At 37.8% G+C, this 23696-nt stretch overlaps 2 protein-coding genes across 5 annotated transcripts; one reads left to right on the top strand and one right to left on the bottom strand.

Moving 5' to 3' along the window:
* Positions 1 to 1635: 1635 nt before the first annotated feature.
* LOC119076461 (OTU domain-containing protein 7B-like) lies at positions 1636 to 22282 on the top strand. 3 transcript variants are annotated; one of them, XM_037183226.1, is made up of 4 exons: positions 1636 to 1841; positions 18433 to 18569; positions 18664 to 18789; positions 18846 to 22282. In XM_037183226.1, the coding sequence occupies exons 2-4, from the start codon at positions 18449 to 18451 to the stop codon at positions 21143 to 21145; spliced, it is 2547 nt and encodes an 848-aa protein (XP_037039121.1). In that variant the 5' UTR covers positions 1636 to 1841; positions 18433 to 18448; the 3' UTR covers positions 21146 to 22282. The 3 variants fall into 3 exon arrangements, with proteins under 3 accessions (XP_037039121.1, XP_037039123.1, XP_037039120.1); XM_037183225.1 differs by lacking the exon at positions 1636 to 1841 and adding an exon at positions 16491 to 16882; XM_037183228.1 differs by lacking the exon at positions 18433 to 18569.
* LOC119076481 lies at positions 12200 to 14143 on the bottom strand. Of its 2 annotated transcripts, XM_037183262.1 has the most exons (3): positions 14018 to 14143; positions 12488 to 13269; positions 12200 to 12297 (listed from the first exon to the last, which is right to left on the bottom strand). In XM_037183262.1, exons 1-2 carry the CDS (start codon positions 14057 to 14059, stop codon positions 12496 to 12498), a joined length of 816 nt encoding a protein of 271 aa, XP_037039157.1. In that variant the 5' UTR covers positions 14060 to 14143; the 3' UTR covers positions 12200 to 12297; positions 12488 to 12495. The 2 variants fall into 2 exon arrangements, with proteins under 2 accessions (XP_037039157.1, XP_037039156.1); XM_037183261.1 differs by lacking the exon at positions 12200 to 12297 and having other exon boundaries at positions 12393 to 13269.
* Positions 22283 to 23696: the final 1414 nt, after the last annotated feature.

The following is a 23696-nucleotide window of genomic DNA, read 5'->3' as shown; positions in this document are numbered from 1 at the left end:
TCAACCCGTTTCTTTTCATTCAAATCGACTCGAGTCTCGGATCAGGTCAATTATGAACGAATTTTTGGTTTAATCCATTCTGAGTAATTTATTATCATCCCAAATAAATCAACACATCGCAGATTATTCCGGCTTGTCATTTTTTGGAACGCTTTAAAGGAATCGAGTAATAACTTGAAGTAAAATTCTAAAAATCAAAAGTTAAATTTTAGATTTTTAGAATTTTACTTGGAGGGATTTTCGCGACTCCTTTACACCTTTCCAGCGTGCCAAAAGTTGACAAGCCGCAATAATCTCCATTCCATTCGAAACTTTTCTAACGCTTTCACAGTTATTCTACGCCATCAAAGGCTCTATACCAGGAGAGGGATTAAAAGTTTTCAAAATGTTTCAAATTCTCGTTCAAATTACGACCCAAATAATTCATTAAAAAAATTCAAAATCGAAGAAATGCCTCAAAAATTTCTCTGTAAACTTTTCCTTGAGAACATCCAAGAAAATCCTTAAAAATCGATGAAAATCCATCAATAACGACAAGATAGAGAAAGTTTCATTAAAACAATAAAAAAATCCAAGGTATTTAAATATAGTGAGGCATTACCTCTGCACCTGTGAAAATCCGATTAGAATGGAAAATCCTCAGAGGATTCACTTTTTGAAAAAGCTGTGTCATTGAAATTTACAAATATCGGCCCCTCGCGCAGTGCTAAATAAATCGTAGAACAAAAGTTTTTCATAACGACTAACGTAACACGTCATGCGGGTTTCAAACCATTGCCTTATGGAGGACTAATATGCATATGGGCTCTCGGTCTGCAACTAACAATTATTCTTAAGATGTCCAAGTCTCTGAGAAAAATTTGTTTGTAAATCAGCACTCAACGTACTCCAGACGAATTTCTGAGAGAATTTCATATATTTTCTCTCACAAATTCGCCTCTCTAAGGTTTTTATGCGTTATACATACGGTAGACAGCACTAATTTATTTAAAATGCCGAAGCCGATGCCGAAGCAAGTTGCTGAAAAAACACTCGAATGAGTTTGCGAATATCACAAAGCTGTAATCCGAAATAATGGAGTACGTGTAGCAGCATCCAATGTATTCTGGTTGCCACCATATCACTTCTCGAGTATGACACTCTATGAGTTTACCACCTACCCCATGAGAACGTGGATTTCCACATCGGAATATAAACAAATAAATCGAAAATAGGTCCCATGTTATCATTTTCGTCAACAGGAGTAAAGTTCATGGGACAGGAGTAAAAACTTTACTTTAAATTTTCATTCTTCGATCGAATTCTGAAGGTCAGCTTTTTTCAATTTGTAAAATTGTTAGGAAAGAATTAGAGGAAAGTTCTTTCGTTTCGCCCCGATTAGCGAGTATTATTCATTGCTGTCTGCATGCTCATCATTCAATTGATTCATATAATGAGGGACTGTATAATGTATCGATCAAATATCTTTTTAATTCATTCAGATTTCACTGAATACTGAAATCCTCATATGAACATGTATCCGCCAATTTTTTTGAATAAAAACATCGAACACAAATACTAATCCTATCCGACCATAGATGGAACTATCATCGCATTATAGTGTTTTCATTGTGACAGCAATGACAGCTGCAGTATTCTAGAGATCTAAAGAAATTACTTAATTGTTGATTGTCTGTAACAAAAAAAAAAGTGTAAAAGAAATTATTTTCGTGAATTTGTTGGTCAAAAAAAGTGTTTTAAACGATGAACGTTAAAGTGTTTCAATATCTGGTCAAAGATTTATAATAATCAACGTCCGATAAAAACGATTTATTTCGCGATATTTATACTCAACAAAAAAGGTAACACCAGACACTGGTTATTGTATATTTGTCTTAAATTTGCATAATTTTTCATTATTTTGGTTATTTTGTTTGGTTGTTATGGGTAGTGCTATGTGTAACATGTAGCGTTCCGTCAGCCAACCTTTGTTTCATTTGAACTTATGAACGGATTGATCATTGAACGAAAAAGGAAAATCAAATTGTCATCGAAATTATATCGGGCAGTGTTTTCTCGGTTTTATTATTTTATTACGAACCGTTTTTTGCGTGCCAACAATTTATATTTTTGTTTTAAATATAAATTATTTCGTGTAATGCAATGATGATTTTTCACATTTCGCTTCAATGGATTCGAATGGACAGTCGGGACTATTTTAATCATTTGAATGTAATATCGAGGATGTTCACTGTCAATGAAACGAAATCAGAAAAAAATCACCAAAATTTTGGTCAATTTAAGTAATATAAAATCTGAACGTGTGTTCATATGTTTCATTGAAGGCTAAAAATAGCACTCGATGCCCTTGATAGATTTTTTTTATATATATTCCATAATTTCGTTCATTGCATGCAAAAATATGTACAATAATCACACTCAAAAGAAGTGAGACGGAAACCAAACAGAAAAAAAACCATTGAAAAGACAATCGATTTTGGTTTTGTGCATTGTGTGCAAGGTGAATATATAGACATCGCATCATATGTTGTGCTTTTGTGTTGTGAATTTTATTTCTTTTTCGTTTTCGTTTTTGTGATCTTCAAAATTTAGTTCAAACAACGAAAATTTGTTTACCATGACGAATAACCACTACAACCACTAGCACAAAAAATACAAAACATTCCACTCCATTGTTATCAGTAAACAATTATTCATTAAACAGTTTCGATGTAATGAAAATACCTGAAACCGATATTCAAAAAGGTGATTCTGTCTCATTAATTCTTCCCACTTCATTGACTTTATCATCGACTCTTTAATTGAATAATCCGACATCAATTTCTGTTTACATTTTTGTTACTCTGCTTTTTGTCATTCCATTTTTATTGATAAAAAAATAATCGCAGTTCAGGGCCGTAGCTCATAGATGGGTGCGCTAGGAGACACAGTCTGGAAAATTTCGGTCAGAAGTTTTAGATAAAATTAGTTCATGTCGTTGATGCTCGCTTCACCCCATAATTTTCTTTAATTATTTACAACGGACGGTAGTGAAATTTAGATATGAATTTGCGTCAGCTGATTATCAGCTGGTCGACTCATGTCAACAAAACTGCTTCAAAGTCTTTATATATCCGGTTTAACCAAAGTATATAAACACTGAAGGTAATGCAAATCCACAGCTACACACGGATACAAACTTTCAGGTTAATTTTAGCTCCGTCATGTTGCACACGTATTGAATTCGTTTGTGTCAAGTTGCATCTAGTTGTGAATTTGGAACGATTCGTTGTGTCAAGTTGTATTTAGTGGTGAATTGGAAGAATTTAGTGCCGTCATGTTGCACAAGTCTAAGTTAGACAACATACGGAAATGAATTCACCTGAAAGTTTGGATCCGTAATTTCTCTGATCCGCTGAGGGCCTTCATTAGCTTCAGTGTTTATATACTTTGGGTTTAACCACGCGCATCCTATTCCATCGGTGTATAAAGAAGTATAAAGAAGTTGAAGTTTTGCTTTAATGATTGGACCAGATGAAAAACAACTGACGTCCACTGTATGTTTACTTGTGTTGTGTATACTAGGAAGGGGTCAAATATTTTAATTGCGGCGATAAATGAGACGGACCTGGAGGTTGGCCTAGTGTCAAGCGTTATGAGTAGAGAAAAAGTGATGAAAAGGAGAGGGGCGACACATCAAAAAATTCTAAAAATCGTGTGACATCCCATATACCATCACTCAATCATCAAGCAATATTCATCAAGCCTGCAAAAATTATAAGTTAAGATTTTCAAGGTCAAGCTACAGGCTTTAACATTTCAAATGTCTCACTGTCATTTTTTTCAAAGAATGCCATTGTGAATTCGCAATGACACAATGAAATTCTCAGAAAAATTTGACAGTGAGACATTTGAAATGTCAAAGACTGTATAGTAGACACATTATAACTTCTCTGAATGGGAACATCGGCAAAAATCACGGATATGTTTTTGAAAGGATGTAAGTAAATGTGGGAATTACAGGCTCGGACAACCAATATATAGCAACTTGGCGTCTTCTTCTCACTCAAAGCCTTTCAATCCCTCCCTCCGATGACTTTTTCTTACATTTCACAGGAATGCCTTTTAGTAACCAGTCCGAAGAGTTAAACTTTAAAGAAAAATATCTTCAGACTAAAGACTTTATTCGACGTAAACGCCTCGTGTATAACACCTAATTACCCCAAGACTATACCCACGACTACGACCCTGTCACACTACCAATAAATTCGCTAAATTCGTACATGATTCTGTTGGAGTTGGCCATTTAAATATCATAATATCAAGCAACCAGTCAACTTCTCTAAACCGATTCATTCTCCATCAATTTATCATTGCGAATTCACGTTAAATATAATTGTTCTTTATAAAACCTGGACTTTCCATTAATATCCTGAATTTCACTAAAGCGATAACTCTAACAGGTTATGGGCCATCACACAAAGGAATAATTCGTGGATTAAAGAGAATTTGTAAAGGAAATTTCCGTTTTTTCAAAATTTTTCGAGAAGAATCGAAGAAAATCATGATTTCCGCATCGAAGTACGTGATTAAGAAGTTGAACGGCGACAATTACTTCAACTGGCGATATAAGATGAAAATGATACTAATCGAAAAGAGTGTGTGGAATGTAGTCGATGAAACCGTAGACGTACCGAATCCAATCACCCCTGAATGGCGAAAGAACGACGAAAGTGCACATTCCACAATTGCGTTAAATGTCGAGGATGATCAAATTCAATATATTCGTCAGTGTGAATCGGCGAGAGATGCGTGGAAAAAGCTTAAGGACATTCACGAAAAAGACAGCGCGAACAACAGAGTATCTATTTTGCGGCAAATCATGAATCAAAGACTCGAAGAAGGTGGTGATGCCGAGGCACACGTCATCAAATTGAATGAATTGTTCCAGAAAATGGTGGCGCTGGGAGAAGACATCACCCAAGACTTAATATTCAGCGCAATTCTTCTTGGGTCGCTGCCAGAAAGTTACGACAATCTCATAACAGCGCTTGAAGCACGAGATGAAGAGTTGACATCGAGTCTTGTCTGTTCCAAGGTAATCACAGAGCATAAGCGTCGAATTGAACGAAAAACGGAAAACAACGGAGAATCAATATTGCGAATATCTTCAACATTCAAGAAAGGTTCATCATCTTGTCATTTTTGCAAAGAACCGGGTCATTTGCGAAAGAATTGTACGAAGTACACTGAGTGGTTGAAGAAGAATAAGCAAAAAGCGAGAAATAAGCCAGACGGTGAAGCAAAGAAACCAGGTGCTCAAGGGGCGAACATGATCAAAGCCGAAAGTGACGAAGATGACAGTAGAGAGGAGTTCTTATTCATCATTGCTGTAGCCATTAGAGGATGGATATTGGACTCAGGAGCTACTAGTCATTCAGTGTCGGAACTCAATTTGTTCATCGAAATCGATTTGACTTATAGAGAGAGAGTCAAAGTCGCAAATGGTCAACTGGTTGAGGCAATTGGAATTGGAACCATTCAATTGGAATTGGTCAATAAATCTGGTGTGATCACGAAAGTGAAAATGGAGAAGGTGTTGTACGTCCCAGACCTAAAGGGGAATTTCATTTCGGTTGGGAAGTTAACGAAAAATGGATACAAAGTCATCTTTGAAGGCAATTATTTCGAAATAATCCTCGGAAAGAAAGCCGTTGCGTATGGTGAAAGATGCGAAGACCTGTACAAATTCAAAACTCCAAATCGAGTGTATGCATCAGAGCCAGTGGAATCAGAGATTTCAAACGAATGCATACATGAATGGCACAAAATACTCGGACACAGAGACATTGGTATTGTCAAGTCGTTGCAATCGGGTGAATTGGTCAACGGAGTAACTTTTGGTGTATGTGGGACTGACTGTTCGAAAATACTAAACTGCGAAGTCTGTCTTCAAGGGAAAATGACCAAAATGAAATTTCCGAAGAAGTCAGAAAACCGAACAAAGGGCGTCATTCAAATGGTGCACTCCGATGTGTGTGGCGCAATGCAAACAGCAACCCCATCAGGTAAAAAGTATATGGTAACATTTATCGACGATTTTTCCAAATACACAGTGGTTGAGCTTATACGTGAAAAATCCGAGACATTTGGAAAATTCAAGGAATACGTGGAGATGTGCAAAACGATGTTCAACTTCAAGCCGAAATTTCTAAGATCAGATTTAGGAGGAGAGTACATTGGAACCGAGTTTGTCAACTACCTGAAATCTGAGGGTATTCAGTGTAATCGATCAGCACCATGCACGCCACAGCAGAACGGAGTGGCAGAGAGGAAAAATCGAACGTTGATCGAAATGGCACGGTGTATGTTGGTCGAATCTGGTATGTCCAAGACGTTTTGGGGTGAGGCCGTTGTCATGGCAAATTATATACAAAATCGTCTGCCAGCGAGGGACATTGAGAAAACACCATACGAATTGTGGTTTGGGATCAAGCCTAGCATTCAACATTTCAAGAAATTTGGATCGAAATGCTACGTGTTCATTCCTGACGAAAAACGAAGAAAGCTTGATGTGAAGGCAAAAGAAGCCATCATGGTTGGATATGATTTGCTATCCAAAGCATACCGATGCTACGTACCGACATCTGGGAAAGTAGTAATCAGTCGAGACGTGAAATTCGTTAACAAGGACAGTGACTGGCAAATGGATAAACCACCATCAGAGAGTATTGTTGAAGCGGACAGAGTTTCGGTGGACGATAACAACGCTGGAAATATTATAGAGCCATTACCGAACGAACCGTTACCATCAAAGAACTCAGTTACAATGCCAAGACGATCATTGAGACCTAACAAAGGAATAGCACCGAATCGTTTGATAGTGGCGGCGGTAACTGACGAATTCGAACCGTCAACATACAATGATGCAGTCACTTGTGCTGAGAAATCCAAGTGGATCGATGCAATGAAAGACGAAATGAATTCAATGCATCAAAACAAGACTTGGGAACTTGTCGAATTACCAGAGGGACGAAAGGCGATTGGCAGTAAGTGGACATACAAAGTAAAGAAAGATGCTTGTGGTAAAATCCAACGTTATAAAGCAAGATTGGTGGCGCAAGGTTTTTCTCAAAAATTCGGAACGGACTACGACGAAGTGTTTGCGCCGGTAGCTAAGCAGACCACATTCAAAGTTCTACTTGCTGTTGCATATGCCGAAGAAATGAAGGTGAGACATTATGACGTTAAGACCGCATTTCTGTATGGGGAATTGGAAGAAACCATTTACATGAAGCAACCGCAAGGATTCGTTGTTGAAGGTAAAGAGAATCAAGTTTGTCTCTTGAGGAGGAGCATCTATGGTTTGAAACAAGCCGGACGAGTGTGGAATCAGTTGATTCACAAGACATTAACTGATGAAGGGTACACTCAAAGTAAAAACGATTTATGTCTTTACACGCTCATCGACGATGAAAAATTGTGCTACATCTTGATTCATGTGGACGACATAATTGTGGCGAGCAAATTCGATAGAGAGTTCGAAGCATTTGAGAAAATTCTTGGTTCAAAATTCGAAACCAATAATCTCGGCAATATTCAAAGCTATCTTGGTATGGACGTACAAAGGAACGAGAACGGATGTTTTGGAGTGAATCAAAGTACGTACATCATGAAGATCGTCAACAATTATGGACTCGGAGATGCAAAACCGTCAGATGTTCCAATGAGTGTCTCATACAAACGAGGAAACAATACCGACGATATTTTGATCAGCAACGAAAAATATCGTCAATTAATTGGAAGTCTGCTATATGTTTCCGTTAACACTCGACCGGACATAGCGGCTAGTGTGGGAATTCTGGCTCAGAAAGTAGAGAAGCCAACACAAGAAGATTGGGCGGAGCTGAAACGAGTCGTCAAATACCTAAAAGGAACCGCAAATCTTTCGTTAACAATTGGCAACAGTGCAGGAGGTTTGGTTGGATACGCCGATGCAGATTGGGGAGAAAACAGTCACGATAGAAAGTCAATTGGAGGATATGTCTTCATGTTCAACGGGAACACGATATGTTGGAGTAGCAAGAAACAAACTTGTGTCGCGCTATCTTCGACAGAAGCAGAGTTCATTTCGTTGTCGGAAGCATGCAAGGAAGCGGTATGGATAAGACGTTTGCTACAAGACTTCAATCAATCAATCAATACAGCAACAACTATGTATGAAGACAATCAAAGCTGTTTGAAATTGGGGCAAGAGGAAAGTCTGTCAAGCCGGTCGAAACATATCGATATCAGAAAACATTTCATCAAGGATCATATGGACAAAGGAGAAATATTTTGTGAATATTGTCCTACCGGAGACAATTTGGCCGACATGTTAACAAAACCATTACCGACGCGACTGTTGACAAAATTCAGAGAGGGCTGTGGACTAAAATTATTTAAATGAGGAGGAGTGTTGGAGTTGGCCATTTAAATATCATAATATCAAGCAACCAGTCAACTTCTCTAAACCGATTCATTCTCCATCAATTTATCATTGCGAATTCACGTTAAATATAATTGTTCTTTATAAAACCTGGACTTTCCATTAATATCCTGAATTTCACTAAAGCGATAACTCTAACAGATTCATCGTGTTATTTGTTTACTACATAACTCGTGTACTGGAATAATTGTGTTTGTTATAGACTCTACAACACTGATGATATATCTACCGGTCTTTCCATACATTCATATTCATTATTGAAGTAAATAAAAACAAAAAACTTTATCAGTTGATATGAATTGTTAAACATTCGTTAATTTACTACACAAACACACTGAGGTGGTGTGTCGGTGTTGGTTGTGGTGTTATTGCTCAGCAATGAAGTTCAAGTGTTTCGTTATCGTTGTCAAATGTTCGAGAAACTTGCAAGACTAATTTTCGTTTATCAACACAGAGGAAAATTTGGAGTCTGCTTTTGGGAATTGTTAGAGCAGGAACTCAATCTAGTGCGTAATGTTGGACATTCTGGATGAAGCTCCTAATATCGAAACAGAATTCTTTATGATGATGGAGGGCAGATAGACGTTCTCAAGTACTTAAATGTCTAAATACTGTAAAGGAAAAAGGTCTGACATTAGGGAGGATTTTAAAAGCCTAAATTTATCGAGAACTTTTACCAGTTTTAAAACTTACTGCACAAGTCTTGCACTCAATGTTTTTCTCTGTGTACTAAACGAATAATTCGATTAACGAATAACTATTTGTTTTTGGTAAAATTATTTGCACAAAAAAAAAACGAACGTCTGTGTCACTTAACACTGTCGATTATCGTGCGTTAAAGTGGGCGTTTTTTGTTATTCAATTAATGAGTCTCTCTCACTATCACGTTATGCTTTGTGAGATATATTTTACACTGTTACCTCTACATTACACCAGAACGTAGCATTTTTGTAAATATTTTCCATAACATAGCAATAAAGAATCTCAAGGACAAATTTAACTTAGTCTTGATTTAAGAAAAAGAGTACGGAAATGTGCTGAATTGCGTCACATCTAATTGAAATCGAAGCGGCGTAATGATTTGTCGGTCGATAGATAGACATTTCATCTGCATGCTGTCGTTTTTCTACACGGCATTTGATATATATGACAAATATATGTAACTGGCGGCCAATGAAATCATGTACGACTGAGAGAATGTTTAAGTTTATTCAAAAAATACTGCAACTCTCCAGGTCCGGAGAGGTACTTAATCATTATAGCCAAATATGTTCAACAGGTACATTCAGTTAGACATTTATATCAATTGCCGCTCTGCATAAACGTTTGCTGTATGAATCAAGAGTCGTGAATGATAAAAGTGTTCAAAATTCACAGACAAAAATGTCTCATTAAGCCGCTAATTTGATACAATTGTTAGTTGAGGTTTTAGCGTGACGAGTAAAGGTTAATCAACGTCTCGCACACACAATTTTAAATTTAGATATTGTTCATAAAAGACGTATGCTCTGTTGGGAGAAAGGATGAGTGTTAGAAAATATTCGGCTTTTGAATAGTGCTTTTTTATGGTATGTTTACCGTGATTTAATCAGGGTAGCTACATTAACAACTGCAATGACATAATAGTTGCTGAAACGGGCAGCGCCGGGTTTTTTTACGTTGCGATTTTGCAACGCACTAATATCAACAGTAGAACTCACCCACAGCTCGAGGCTATTTAGACTAAAGACATTGAAAGGATTTTTGAAAAGTTTTGAGAAGAACAAAATAACAGAGCTGAAATGCCTACAAAGAGAGCAGAAGAAAATGGCGCCCGAGGTCCTTAAAAAAATTTAGCTTTACTAAATTGGCGCCTATTTTTCCAATTGCCAGATGGCGCCCAAAAGCTAAAAGCGGCACTGCACACGGTGCCAAAAGAACGCACTTTTAATCTATATAAAAGGTGAACTCGCACACGCAAGTTTATCGCTGCAAATGCTTTTTAGCCCAGTCATCGACTTAATGACTCCTTTTACAAAATATTGGTATCGAAAAATCATATGTGAGTTCACCCTTTACGGAGTTGAAAAATGCGTTATTTTAGCACCGAGTGCCAAATTACCCCACGCCCAGAACACAGAAATCGTGAAAAATACATTTTTGTCTCCGATCGACTCAGTAGATTTAGATTTAATCAGTTAGGGTGATCATTTCTGATCAATGCACACAGATCATGGGATCCTTTGTGCTACCCTGTCATCATGAAAATCTTGAAGCCCTTTTCAGGACCTCATCTCCTTCTCAACCTATTGCCTTACGCTCTACACGAATCACTCCAGGCGAGCAAACTGATCCCTATGATTAGGTACCAAAATGATAGCTAATCCTTAGGGCAGAAAGCAAAGAGTGACTGGCGTCAACCTCGTTTCATTAGACTGTAAATTCTAGAAAGCCACTGGGAGGTTAGCTGTGTCTCACCCCTTAGGCCTTACACTAATGACAGCGAGTAAGGCAACATTGTCGCCCGAATCACAGTCCTTGTCATTGGGATTGATAAAGCCTGTGATTTACATTCCGCTCGATATTGACCTGGTCCAGTCTCATATTTTATAAGACCAGCCCGTTCGAACATAAGCTTTCTCTGCAGTGGGCCAATATGAAAGCCGAGCCAGGCAGAAGCGTCACTCAGCAGCGCACCACCAAAAGGTCAACCGCCAAACTTTACCACTATTTAGCCCAAAAGCCCTTACTTCCAAATTAGACTGACGGACGAGCCACCTTTGAGACGAGGACCTTCGGTGCAAAAAGCGAAATGATAGCGTTTCCAGACGATGGCACACCACTGAATAGCACAATGACCCGACACGGCGACCATATCGTCCCTTTCAAAGAGTTTTGCACGACATGGAATACATTCCTCGAATATAAATTCAGAGAGATGTACCCTGATTGAGTGTACGTTGTCTTTGCGAGGAATCAAAATAAAAGCCGGGAAAAACTAGCATCTTTCAGCGGCATTGTTACCACCAATCCATCCGTCGACCTTGTCCACTCTAGAGCCCGAAAGCCTAAGCTCTATGAATAGTCCGGATCATTTTACTCGTATAGAAGCAAAATAGGACCCAGCCACATCAGTGAGTAAACTTTTAGACCATGAACCAACCGAGAGCTAAAGCTGGCGAGTGAGGCAAAGCAACTAAGAGTCCTGGCAGTGACACACCACTGAGAAGAGTACCAATCTCGCCAAGCCTTCCTAATGTCTCCTCGCAAAGAAATTCCGCTCACAGCGTCCAAAAATTCACCGAAGTATGTTCTCGAAATATTCGTCGTGAATTTCTGTTTGTTTCAGCTGTCACTATTTTTTCACCGGTACGCGTACACATTGTGAGGTTATGACGAGAACCGTATCATTAGCCGCACGAAAACGTTGGTTTATTGGATGATTATGCGAGAACTCCAACTTTACCGGCGACCATGGCACTTCATAACCGAGATTTAACCAACAGAAACGTTTTTCTGGTCAGTTCTGACTACAAAAAGCATAATTACTTTCAGACACAGAAACAAAACACTTGTTGACGTTTGCAGTGTTGCCAGCCTGGATCCTTTCCTCAGTAGCAAAAGATCTTTACATTAGAACGTTTAAGTACAAAGGAGGAACACTTACCCATTCTTAGCATTTCAGTCTTCCCAGTAGGCCTAACATTAAAGTTCAGGGGACAATAGCTTTGGAACGATTAAAAACACGATCAAAACATTTATCAACAGTAAACAGCGTTTATTAAAAATGAGTAAATCGCCTTAGAATTTCTAAAGATGAAACTTAATTCCTGTGTGAACACAAAATCGAATGTTGAAAATAAAAATAATCGAAAACATCAACAGATCAGCAAAGTCCGCATGTGGATGTGGAACTTGTAGTAAATAAGAATGAAATACGAAAATGCCTTGTTTGAAAATGATTTATAATTAAAATTCCAAATTTTCGATGTCCGAACTTCAATTAAGCTCGTTCGGTGACCGGGAAGAGGCGTCAATCATGCGTCAGGTTAGGCTGGGCAATTGAGTCCAAGGGAGTTGAGTGAAGCTAAGAACGAGGTAAGGAAACCTTCCAAATCGAGTAGACCGGGTATTCCGTTAAGAGTGATGGTACCAGCATAAGTTGTCAGTTGTTGTACAAACACGGTAACATAAATTCCTAGTTGTTCAAAAATTGGTACGAAAATGCCGCTGTTGTCACTGCTGACTGATGACTGAATTTCAGCGATGGCATCAGCAAGAAATTGGACGATTGATCGGAAATTCGATTCGATATTAACAAAATTAACGTTGGCAGGGTGGAGGACGCTGGTCAAGGATGCGCTAGCTGCACTTAAAACTTTTATGACGTAGCAAAGGAAGTCATTAAAAAGAACGTCGATGTTATCAAGTCCACCAATTTCGCCTGTGGCATCTTCTATGATGGATTTAATTTCCCCGATGCAAACGTTGATAATGCCAATAATTGTGACGACAATGCTGCCGGTTGATGATCCTACAGCATTGTTGAGGTGATTTAGTGACGGGAAATTCTCGATTAGGGGAACGATATCTTCCCAATAACTGTTGACAACATCACGTATTTCATTAATAGTTTCAGTATCGTTTTCACCGATTTGGCGAAGTGTATTTAGAAGAATCTGAATTATGCCATCTAGTTTGCCAAATGCACTGTCAACTAATCCAAGCAGATTCCTTAGAACATCGCCGAGACCGCCAAGGAGACCACCAAGTAGACCGCCAAGTAGGCCACCCGGATCCGCGACAGGCTTAGCACTGACAAACTGCAGAAACAAAGAAGAAAAAAATCTGTGAAATTTTTGCTTTTTTCCTTTTGTGAAAATTGCCAATGGACAACGCCCAAACGCGTAAAGAAGCAGGTCCGAATCACAAATTTGCACAATTCCCAACCAAGCACCTGAATCAAAAAAAAAATGGATTCTTAGGTCATACACACGGGCAATTTTCATATTTCTCTTCGACTTGAAAGTTTTTTCGAAGAATTTTTCAAATTACACGAAACAAAACAAATTTTCGAATTAGACGATGTACGAGCATCAAATTTTACTGCCGTGATTTGACGGTGGCCCAGGACTTATTTTGGTGAATTTTGATACTGAAACATTCCGAATAATTCTGAAACAATTTCGAAAAATTCTGAAAAATTAATTTTGTTTTTAAATTTTCAGATTATTTCACGGGTGACACTATTCACGATATTCTTCATTTTTTAAATGCTGCTATTCACAGAGTGTCCAGCCCGATTATTCGTAGTTTTTTTTTTTGAATTTTTCAGAATTTTCTAAAATAAGCCCTGTGTTAGCCCACGAATACGAATAAGCAAAAAAAAATATTACAAGGCGGAAATTTTTAGTTTTTTCATTTTATTTTTCAACGTTTTACGACCAACTAACAGGCCGAAGCCCAATAACAAGTCAGTCGAACATAAGTTAAATACTCAAACTCTTCAAGTTTTCGCGACAAAATATGAAATTCGGGCTCGATAAAAGATTAAAATATCAATTAACTTACACCAATGGCAATAACTGCCAAGAAAGCGACCACAAATTTCATGGGTAATTTTTTTTAGTACAATACACAATGTAAACTGATGAACATAACGATCTTTTGCTGGTTTTTATAATCCCACAAAAATGGCGATTGAGCAATATTAAATGGAACTTAATAATATCTCAACTGATCAAACACACCTGTGCTATTAGTTTCATTTTTATATGTCGTACAATCAGGGACTATTTTTTTTTTCGTGGAAATCATTTTCCCATATTTTTCTTGAATTTTCCACTCTTTGCGATAATTTCCTTAATTTAAAAAAATGGAAAAAAGCAGGAAAATTCCGGAAAATGTAGGAAAACAAATGGAAATAGTCCCTGAGTACAATAGCAAAAAAAGCAAAATTCTTTTTAACTTTGATACAATATTGTCAAATTTCAATAATAGGCATTGTTTAAGCATGTGCCTTTAAACAGACTTTAGCACACAGACTTTGCACACATATACTAAATTATTTTAATAAATATGAACGACAAATGCTATTTTCTTAAGCAAATTCTGATTCGCATTTTTTTTTGTGCCTCTATTACACGTGTCAATGTCATAAATGTTAGATCTCTTACGAAGGGGAAAACTATTAATTTACATGCAGTTTTCCTTCTTTTATTGATTTCTTTTGATCGCTACCAGTGATTTTAAGTTAGATGCTATTCGCAAACGGGTGCGAATAATGTTAATATTATTGCGAACACTGTTTGCACCCGAGTCACAAAACAGTTTCAATTTTACTTTAAACTTTGTACAAGTATTAGTTAAGTAGGATGAACCAAACACGTAAGATCAAACAAAACGCCTTTACAGTTCAAACTATAAATTGATTAAGATCGAAAATGATATGTTTCCTAGGCACGAAAAATTCACTAAATTCGAACCAGGCCCCTTGTCACCTATGTATTACTTAATGTTATAGTACAGTTCGTAAAAGGATAAATTCCGTAGCTTCGAACGAAATATTTTTATGTTGAATTTTTGAAATGAGATCGAGACTGATTCCCTGACCAAGTTTCAGTACAATTTAATAGATAGTATTCTAGAACTGTAAAACGGTATCTCGGAGTAAACGGAGATGGAGTAAACGGTTCGGGACGAGGTCGGGAATCTTGTTTGCTACATCGAGAACTAAGATACCTGTTTCAAGTTCTCGGAGCAGAAATAGTTTCATATATCGAGAGTGTGAAAGGGCGCTTCTTCTACCGTAAAGTGGACTTTACAGTAGAAAGATATACAAAAAAGATCTAAGCATTGTTTTGAACTAAGCCGAAACAGCGTATCGCATTGTCAGTAGTTAGCCCAACGTATATGTTTCGCATATATATATCGGCACCATAGACATATCCGCAGATATAATAAATGTAAAACCTCAGGAAACCTTCCTTGGATTTTTTTCGCTATCGAAGCGAATAAAATGTGTAAAATAGTACATTTCGTACCTAGGACTAAAAGACTTTTTTAGCGTGTGAGAAGTTTCCATACAGAGCCGAAGACGAGGTCTGGAATCGAATACGCTAAAAAAGACTTTTAGTCCTAGGTACGAAATGTACTATTTTACACATTGGACGGAAAAAAGTAGGTATGAAAAAGGTATTTTCCTTCAAATACACTAACTTTGTTACGACCGGGAAATTTTACTAGAAGTCTTGACTGGGAATTTTTCGTAGTCTCGGCCCTCTGTAAGAGGATCGTTTTTGCATCAGCGGACTTGTATTAGACTTGTATGATTTCATACACAAAGTGAAGCCAAAGTAGAATACGAAATAGATGTAGCATGCAGCATTTGTAGTATGCACGCTGTACGTACGTATAATTCGATTTACTTTGTCTTCACACATTTTTCTACGTAAATCCAGTCTCTCTATGTAATGTATATGGCCAGCGCAGTGTCAATGGCTCAATTGCTTACCATAGCGATAACACACAGAGCACACAGATAATTTTTTTTGATTGATTGTCGAATTTTCTTCAAAAGTTTTTGCATTAGACTCTATCATTTTTAGCGTTCGTACATCATTGTCATACGTGAATAGGTAACTTTATTTTCATACAGCAAGAACCAGGCAACAGATTTCCTTAGTTTCAAAATTCTTGAAAATTGTGAAAAATTTGCTCTGCGTCATACGAAAATTTTGCGTCTTTGTTGGGGAATTTTAATATTCTGTATCGTAATGAGCATGACCCACACATTTAGTTTAACTCTCTATAATACGCGGTTAGTGCTCATAGAAATAGAATGCCGCTAAATGAATAATATATGATTCATATTCGTGAACGTGTAATACTTTCATAGGAGGACACTCAGCTGTGTACTACGTTTTTCGTGTAAATCACACGCTGTTATCTTGGTCGATAATTTTTCTTTTCATCGCCGCTTATCATTAAATGAGAAAGCTATTTCATTCATGTGGACGATTTATAACCGAAATCATTCCAAATTGAACTCAGTAAATTAAGACAGGTGTGTGTTGCGTGACCGTATCAGACGAAACAGTATTTAATTTTTAATGAAAGTGAAACTTCTAGCGATAATCGCAGCGTTTTGTAAAATTCTTATTGCTCAAGTGAATCGTAATTCAAAGTTTGACTTTAAATTCCCGAAAATTTTATTGAGAAATGAACTGTGCAGCAGTGTACAGCAGCAGTGTATTCGATTTCAAAAACATCGTTCATGACTTGGAATTGTTGAATCGTAAAACTTAAGGAATAAATGAAAAGAACTCACACCGGACGGACCGCCTCTAATTCAAAATATATCGAATCGTACGACATTTTGACACACCGTTTTTGACAGTTACTTACGATGGAAACGTTGCATTGTCCCATTGTCAGGTAATATTATATTACTCCACTTTGTCAAAGAACGAGTTAAAGGAGACTGTTCTAAGAGCTTAATGGTACATACACTGTGGAGGTACATGAATTCAAAAAAAAAACATTTCCTCATAATTTTGAGTAAACCAAAAGAAACGTCAGTACCTCCGTCAGTAGCAAATTAGAGGAAAAAGTCAATACTCTCTCAGGGCAGTCAATTTGACATCATCTCAAACTTTGACATATAGGTCGAAATACGTAGATTTCACTCCTCGGATATCTGGAATTCAACTTTAATCGTTGGTATTCTGGACAAACGAGATGTCTAATTCCGTTGTTGTTTAAGTAGGTCCGGTTCCCATTCCACGAAAAGAGTTATTATGTTCTCTATTTAGACACGTACACCAGCAATATTGTATTCCGAATTCTAACCGGCTTTTTTGAACGTTCCCTTAAACAAAACTCTTGCCCTATAACCGCCCATGCAATCATTATGCATGTTGTTGTGACAAGTGGTAAAATGTAAAGAAATGGAACATGAATATAAAAAAGAAAGAAAAAACGTTACATGCGATATGAATCAATAAATTGTTAACGATTCGGTGTCGTTGACCTGTAATGTATTCATAAATTGAAATTTATTTCGATTATAATACAAATATTGGTGTGATATAACACATCATTCGATAATTGACAAAAGGTGCTCATGAAGAGGGTGAAGTCAGAGGGCTATGCTATAACTAGAACCCCACAATAAATGTAAATAGCAACTTCACCTCTTCATAATCGAGTATACAATCTAAAGACACAGATTCTATTGTTGCATCTCGGCCTTGATCCATTTAAGCTGTAATCGTTTTCGTAGAATTGATTTTCCTGTCTCAATTTTCGTATTCATTTATTTAGGTATGTTCCTTGATTTCATTTACTGTACTTCAGTGTGCTTATATATAAATGAAAAATATGTCTCATGCACTTACATTACAATCTTAATAAATCATGATGCATCGATCTGTCTTGAAAACAATGAGGTGCTGTTGTTTCGATTTTCTTTATTTCGCTTATGATTCACAAAAGATGTGCAAACATCAAAGTATGAATAGTCTCTTGAACTAAATGTTGTCAACAATGGTGTGAGAACCTAGTATCGAATGGTCGATATGATAAGCTGAAATGAAAATCGAATAAGGCAGCGTAATCTCGATATAAAGCCTAGATCATTTGATGACCCATTCCGTGGGTGAGTGATCGTAGACAAGCTTTCAGTGACGTTCAATTTCAAAGGGTTCATGCGTCATCGCGCCGCGATTAATGTGAATTTCAGGATGGGCTGAGTGCGACTTAGGAAATTATTGGTTTTGTACCTATTGAGCCATTAGCATGTTATTCTGTTTCTTTAATTTCGTTGCCAAAATAATTGGAAATCGTTCTATAAGGTTATATTTGCATGTTAACAGTCTGTGAATAATTTGCTTGATTAAAATACTACCACCACACGCTGAATTCTTAACCACCTCATCCCGCTAACCCAATCATTTAATTCTATTTTCATAACTTCACATAACCAGCATTGAAACTAAAACAATGGAAGCACAACTGGTGTCAGAATTTCTATCACGTGCACCTGGCGCTAATCCGAATGATGCACTGAGTTGCTTAAACTCATGGGGCTGGGATCTAAAAAAGGCACTCATCGACTACAATGGTAAATGCGCAGTCTATCTGCCCATATCAGTTGTATGTCAAAAATACTAACGGACCGAAAAGAACTAAATTTGGAAATGATTTGTCGATTTCAGATACATCAACAACCGATTATTTTAATGGCAAGTCAGGTCTCAAAGTATCAATGGACACAGTAGATTATCAGAGTTCACAACAGAGAAAACCGTTAACGAAAATCTATTCCATCGACGTAGTGGACTGTGAGTACATAATGCAACTGCTTAGACGATTCGTATTCATAAATATTCTTTTGCAGACAAAAAACTCAACAGGGGAATCTCACGAGCAACGGAAAACGAAAATTTAGTGTCGCGAGCACGTTCTGCCATCGAAATGGACTTTCATGCAAATTGTATGAAACAATTGGAAAATTTTGATGTGGCCGACACGCCCGATTTCACATTCACCCTGCCAGACATATCAATTTATTCGGATGATTTTCGTAGATTCCTGGAAAAAGACTTGATCGAATGCTCCACACTCAACAGTTTAGAGACAGCACAGCGCTTAAATTGGTGGGCTGATTCTGGTTTCTGTCGAAGACTTTGGCCGCTAGCTACGTCTGGTGATGGAAATTGTTTACTGCATGCTGCATCATTAGCCATGTGGGGATTTCACGATCGAAAGCTAACACTTCGATCGGCTCTGTACAAAGTATTATCGAAAGGTGAATACAGGGATGCGATATGGAGACGATGGCGATTTCATCAGACGCGACTGAACAAACAAGCCGGTTTTGTGTATTCCGAAATTGAGTGGGCCAAAGAATGGGACGAAATTGTGGCAATGGCATCACCGGAACCGAGACAGTCACTTGAAAAGGGAGCGTCAAGACGAAGATCGGTGGCAATTGATCGTAATACGGATTCGATTGATGACAATGCCACGTACGAGAGCTTAGAAGAGATTCACATTTTCGCTCTGTCCCACGTGCTGAGACGGGCGATAATTGTTGTAGCGGACACAGTTTTACGTGATATGAACGGTGAAGCAATGGCACCGATCCCGTTCGGCGGAATTTATTTGCCGTTTGAAATACCAGCAAATGAATGTCATCGAGCGCCACTACTTCTCACGTACGATATGGCCCATTTTTCCGCTTTAGTATCGATGGAATCAAGTGATCCGACACAGTCGCTCATACCGTTAGTCGATTACGAAAATGTTTTCCTTCCAATTCAATTTTGCATCGATCCGGGCGACAATTTCGATTGGAAAAATTACGATGGCAACGAAGGCAATTGGGCACTGTCGGACCGGGAACATATTGCTTTGCTGAAAGAATATTTGGACATTGTGTGGCCAAGTCCGTTGGGAAGTCCCGACGATGAGATCTTTGAAGACTTAACGGACGACGAATACGAACGACGAATTGGCGAGGGTGAATTTGGCTTATCCGACGAACAACATCCGAATGGAACGAACGGAAAGAGTAAGGCGGCAAAGCAGCTTCAAAGTGTAGCCAAACAGTTCGGAAGCATCGGTAAGAGTATGAGCAAGAAGATCAAGAAGAACATCGGATCGATTACGAAAATCGGTGGCGGGTCAAAGAGCAGCAGCAAAAAGGGAACACTCTCATCGGCCATGTCAACGCAAAGTTTTACCAGACAGAGGATATTGTGTGCCCAGTTGAAAGCGAAGCGTCACGATTACCAAGAAGAAATGATAAAAAACTATTTGGAGTGCGCCCAAGAACGATACCTGGATAGCGAACGAGCAAAGGACGTTCGGGACGTGGACCGCTTGAGTTTAGTGAAACCAAAGGAAACCGTTGCCATTGTCGACAGCTACAAAACCGGCTGCATCAACTCCGGCTGTCAGAACTTTGGTACAGCCGCCACATCGTACATGTGCCCAGAATGCTTTGAAAAGCAGAAACAACAAGAACTGGACAGCATAATGACAGAAGCGCCTAGATATGGAACCGGCAATTCCAAATTCTATGCACAATCCGATTCACAGAGTCATCAGTTAATCAATCGATTACCATCCGTCCGCCGGTTAAATGAACTTGATCAAACGCTTTACCTATCGAATTCGACATTTTACAATGACAAAATCAGTCTTCCGGTTAACGAGTCAAACGGTTCATCGCTACGACACGGTTACAATCCAATTAATTTAGGCACCGTCGCTGTAACATCCCCAATGGACTATGATTTGTCCACAGATGGCATTGATCTGTTAAGAAAGAATTCGATCAAAAATTCACAGACCGGTTCTGCGCCACCAAAAACAATCATTCACACAATAACACGTCAAACGGTCAACCTTCCACCGACTCCGTTGACTCAGACTAATTCATCGGCAAGAAACTCCCTACCATCGCCGGCAGCATCGTTCGGGAACAGTAGTGCTGACGATGTGACAAGTCGACTGGCAACGCCATTCACTCAAGTCCAAGCGAAAAAATGCCAAACGTTGGGCTGTCTATTTTACGGTAGTGCAAACACCAATTATTATTGCTCCAAATGTTGTCAGCTTAATGCAGCTGCTGCGGCTACGGTTCCATCTAACACGGCAACACAGAGCAAAATATTAACAACGGATGTTTGAGTTGCTGTTGGTGGGCGAATCGTTTTTGGCAGCTAAATTACGGTTTTGTAATATTGAATTGTAGCGACAATAACTGCTAGTCGACATGTTTGTATGCCATGGATAGAACGAAAACAAACTTTTTTCTTGTATTTTATCTGAAGTTGGGTTGATATGGATTGATTAGGTTGGGTTGCGGCCTGTAAATTACTACTTAAATAGTGGCACTAAAGGACGAAATCTTAACGTAAAACGGATTCCGTTGAACAGAAGCTTAAGAGTCAACGCTTTTTAATTGAAAATTCCGTTGCATTTCACATGTGTGTTCAGTCCAGTTCAGGAACTGGCTATCCAAAAGCCCTTCAGGTGTTGAATTTGTAAAAGGTCCTACAAAAAATCAAAAAACGTTTCGCACATCGCCCGAATAACCATAGTGCCTCGGGCCTGCCAACATTTATGCGAAATGTTGCGAATTATTTGTTTCTAAGGAACACTGGCTGTCGGTCTGGTCAAGAAACAAATTGAATTTTCTGCTAAGAATATTTACGAGGAAGTTCAGTTACCACTCCTAACATATTTCATTTGGACACTCGGTTTGCCTATACTTTCATTGAATTTCGTAATTCAGTAATTTACAAACAAAAATTGTCTTCATTGGCAATGTCGGTTCATTCATGAAAGCTCTCTAGCTATTTTAGTTTTTGCATAGTCATTGAACCACAAAAAAAAAAGAAGAACGACAACCCACCCAATTTCAGTCACAAACACCTCAATTTCGGATCGAGTGTGCAAGCAGAAAAGTTGTTTCTTTCAGGATTTGTAGGCGGTTATTCTCGGTTCAAAACTAAAACTTAATTTCGAAGAAGTGAAATTTTTAATTTTTTTTTTGTATCTCAACTTGTTTCCCTCACCGTGCTTTCGTAAAATATCACCAACAGTGGTAGCTTTAAAAGCCTAAAGTATTAACGAAATTTGAAAGTTTAATTAGACATAGAACGATTGTTATGCAACAATGGAAATTTTATTAACAAAAACATATTTTATTGCACATGAAAGAAACTCCACACTAGGAATATAATAAATAATCTAAAATGTAAATAACAAAAAGGAAGAAGAAGAAGAAGAAAAATCATAAAATCGAATTAAAATAATTGCAAATCACGCAGTACATAAATGAGAATAAAAACGATGATATTACGCTGGCGAAGTGATAAATCAGATGGCGTTGATTTGGAAGCAACTCCATCTGTTATCAATTCACCTTACTAGACAGAGAACCTGTGTGCGTAAACGTCCCTGAGAAAACTGCCGTTTGAGACCTTATGTTGTAACATTACACTGACTGACATGAAAAACATTCGTTCATTAAGAAATTACAAGAGCTTTATGCTCAAAACAAACGAGGCATTGACAGATGCAGCAGTCGCGATTTTGAATAGAAAAAGTTCTAACTTCATTTGACAGTTTCGAAAATTTCGTCATGAAAAATAGGACCAAAACACGTTTTCAATGCCTCGTTTGTTTTGAGCATTAAAATTGAGTAATCCAGAGCACATAATTGGTCGACTGTAGACCGATAAGACACGAACAATTTGACGTTGCTGAGATCGACAATTAGGTTGCGTTGATGATGTATTGAGATCTGGCGCTCGACTAACCATCCAGTTGATATTCATTTGCACCTCAGTCACCTGAGTCATGTCATTACTTTTTGGCTTTTCGTGAGTTCCGAATTCCAAGAATTAAAATGCTTGAAATTCCTGAAAATTATCGAAATAAAAATCCTAAAATTAGGCTCTGCTAACGAGAATACGGCTAGTGTAAGTCTCAGTCGATAGACATTGTCGTAACTCCAAATTTGAAGACATTAGGTCCAAACGATCAATTATTTGACGATAAAAATCAAGTCAAAGTTTCGAATTTTCTACTTACTTTCCCAATTTTGCATGATTTTTGCAATTTTTCCTCCATTTTACCGAAAAATATTTTTGAAAAACCGCTTCCCCAAAAATTGTCCTTATGCCCACCACTCATGCAGATTGTGATTCGTCGGCTAAATACTGTCGCAAAAAATTCACCACGTCACGCAAATTGGTGAACTTTGTGTACGTAAAACATTTTCACGCATCTAATAACATCTACCAGAGCTCAATGCCTTGGTATAACCAATGTATTTCGCATCAGGTATTAATAATATGGCATAGATGGGAAACCGTAGCTTTATGAAGGACTGATATGCACACAAGGCTCTCTTTCTGTACTGAGTTAAGCTGAATCAACAGAACCATAACATTTCATTTGATTTTTTAGTAGATTTATAGTTGACAAGCAAGATGTGTAAAATTGTTTCAGAATAATTTGTGTTATTTAGTGTAAGTCCACAGAGAGTTTAATATTTTTGTTGTAAAAGAAAAGAAAATTTTTATTAAGAAAAAAGCAAGACAATGACAATATGGCAATTAAAATTACAAAAAAAACGTATATACCAGTCAGTCACTTGTTAATTGATAAATTTTAAAAACAAAAGAAAATTTAACAAAAGAATCTCGTTGTTGAACAATTTTATTTTTTG

This window comes from Bradysia coprophila, unplaced genomic scaffold (genome assembly GCF_014529535.1).
Source record: "Bradysia coprophila strain Holo2 unplaced genomic scaffold, BU_Bcop_v1 contig_232, whole genome shotgun sequence".
NCBI lineage: Eukaryota > Metazoa > Arthropoda > Insecta > Diptera > Sciaridae > Bradysia > Bradysia coprophila.
The sequence above is the reverse complement of the archived record's forward strand: the minus strand, read 5'-3'. Positions and strand labels throughout refer to the sequence as shown.

Excerpts from the sequence above, each read along its gene's own strand:
- LOC119076481 (XM_037183262.1), bottom strand. The coding sequence starts at position 14,059 with ATGAAATTTGTGGTCGCTTTCTTGGCAGTTATTGCCATTGGT. Across the intron at positions 13,270-14,017 it reads TGGCAGTTATTGCCATTGGT|TTTGTCAGTGCTAAGCCTGT; the intron begins GTAAGTTAATTG and ends TTGTTTCTGCAG.
- LOC119076461 (XM_037183225.1), top strand. The coding sequence starts at position 16,854 with ATGGAAACGTTGCATTGTCCCATTGTCAG. Across the intron at positions 16,883-18,432 it reads TTGCATTGTCCCATTGTCAG|CATTGAAACTAAAACAATGG; the intron begins GTAATATTATAT and ends TCACATAACCAG. Across the intron at positions 18,790-18,845 it reads TTCCATCGACGTAGTGGACT|ACAAAAAACTCAACAGGGGA; the intron begins GTGAGTACATAA and ends ATTCTTTTGCAG.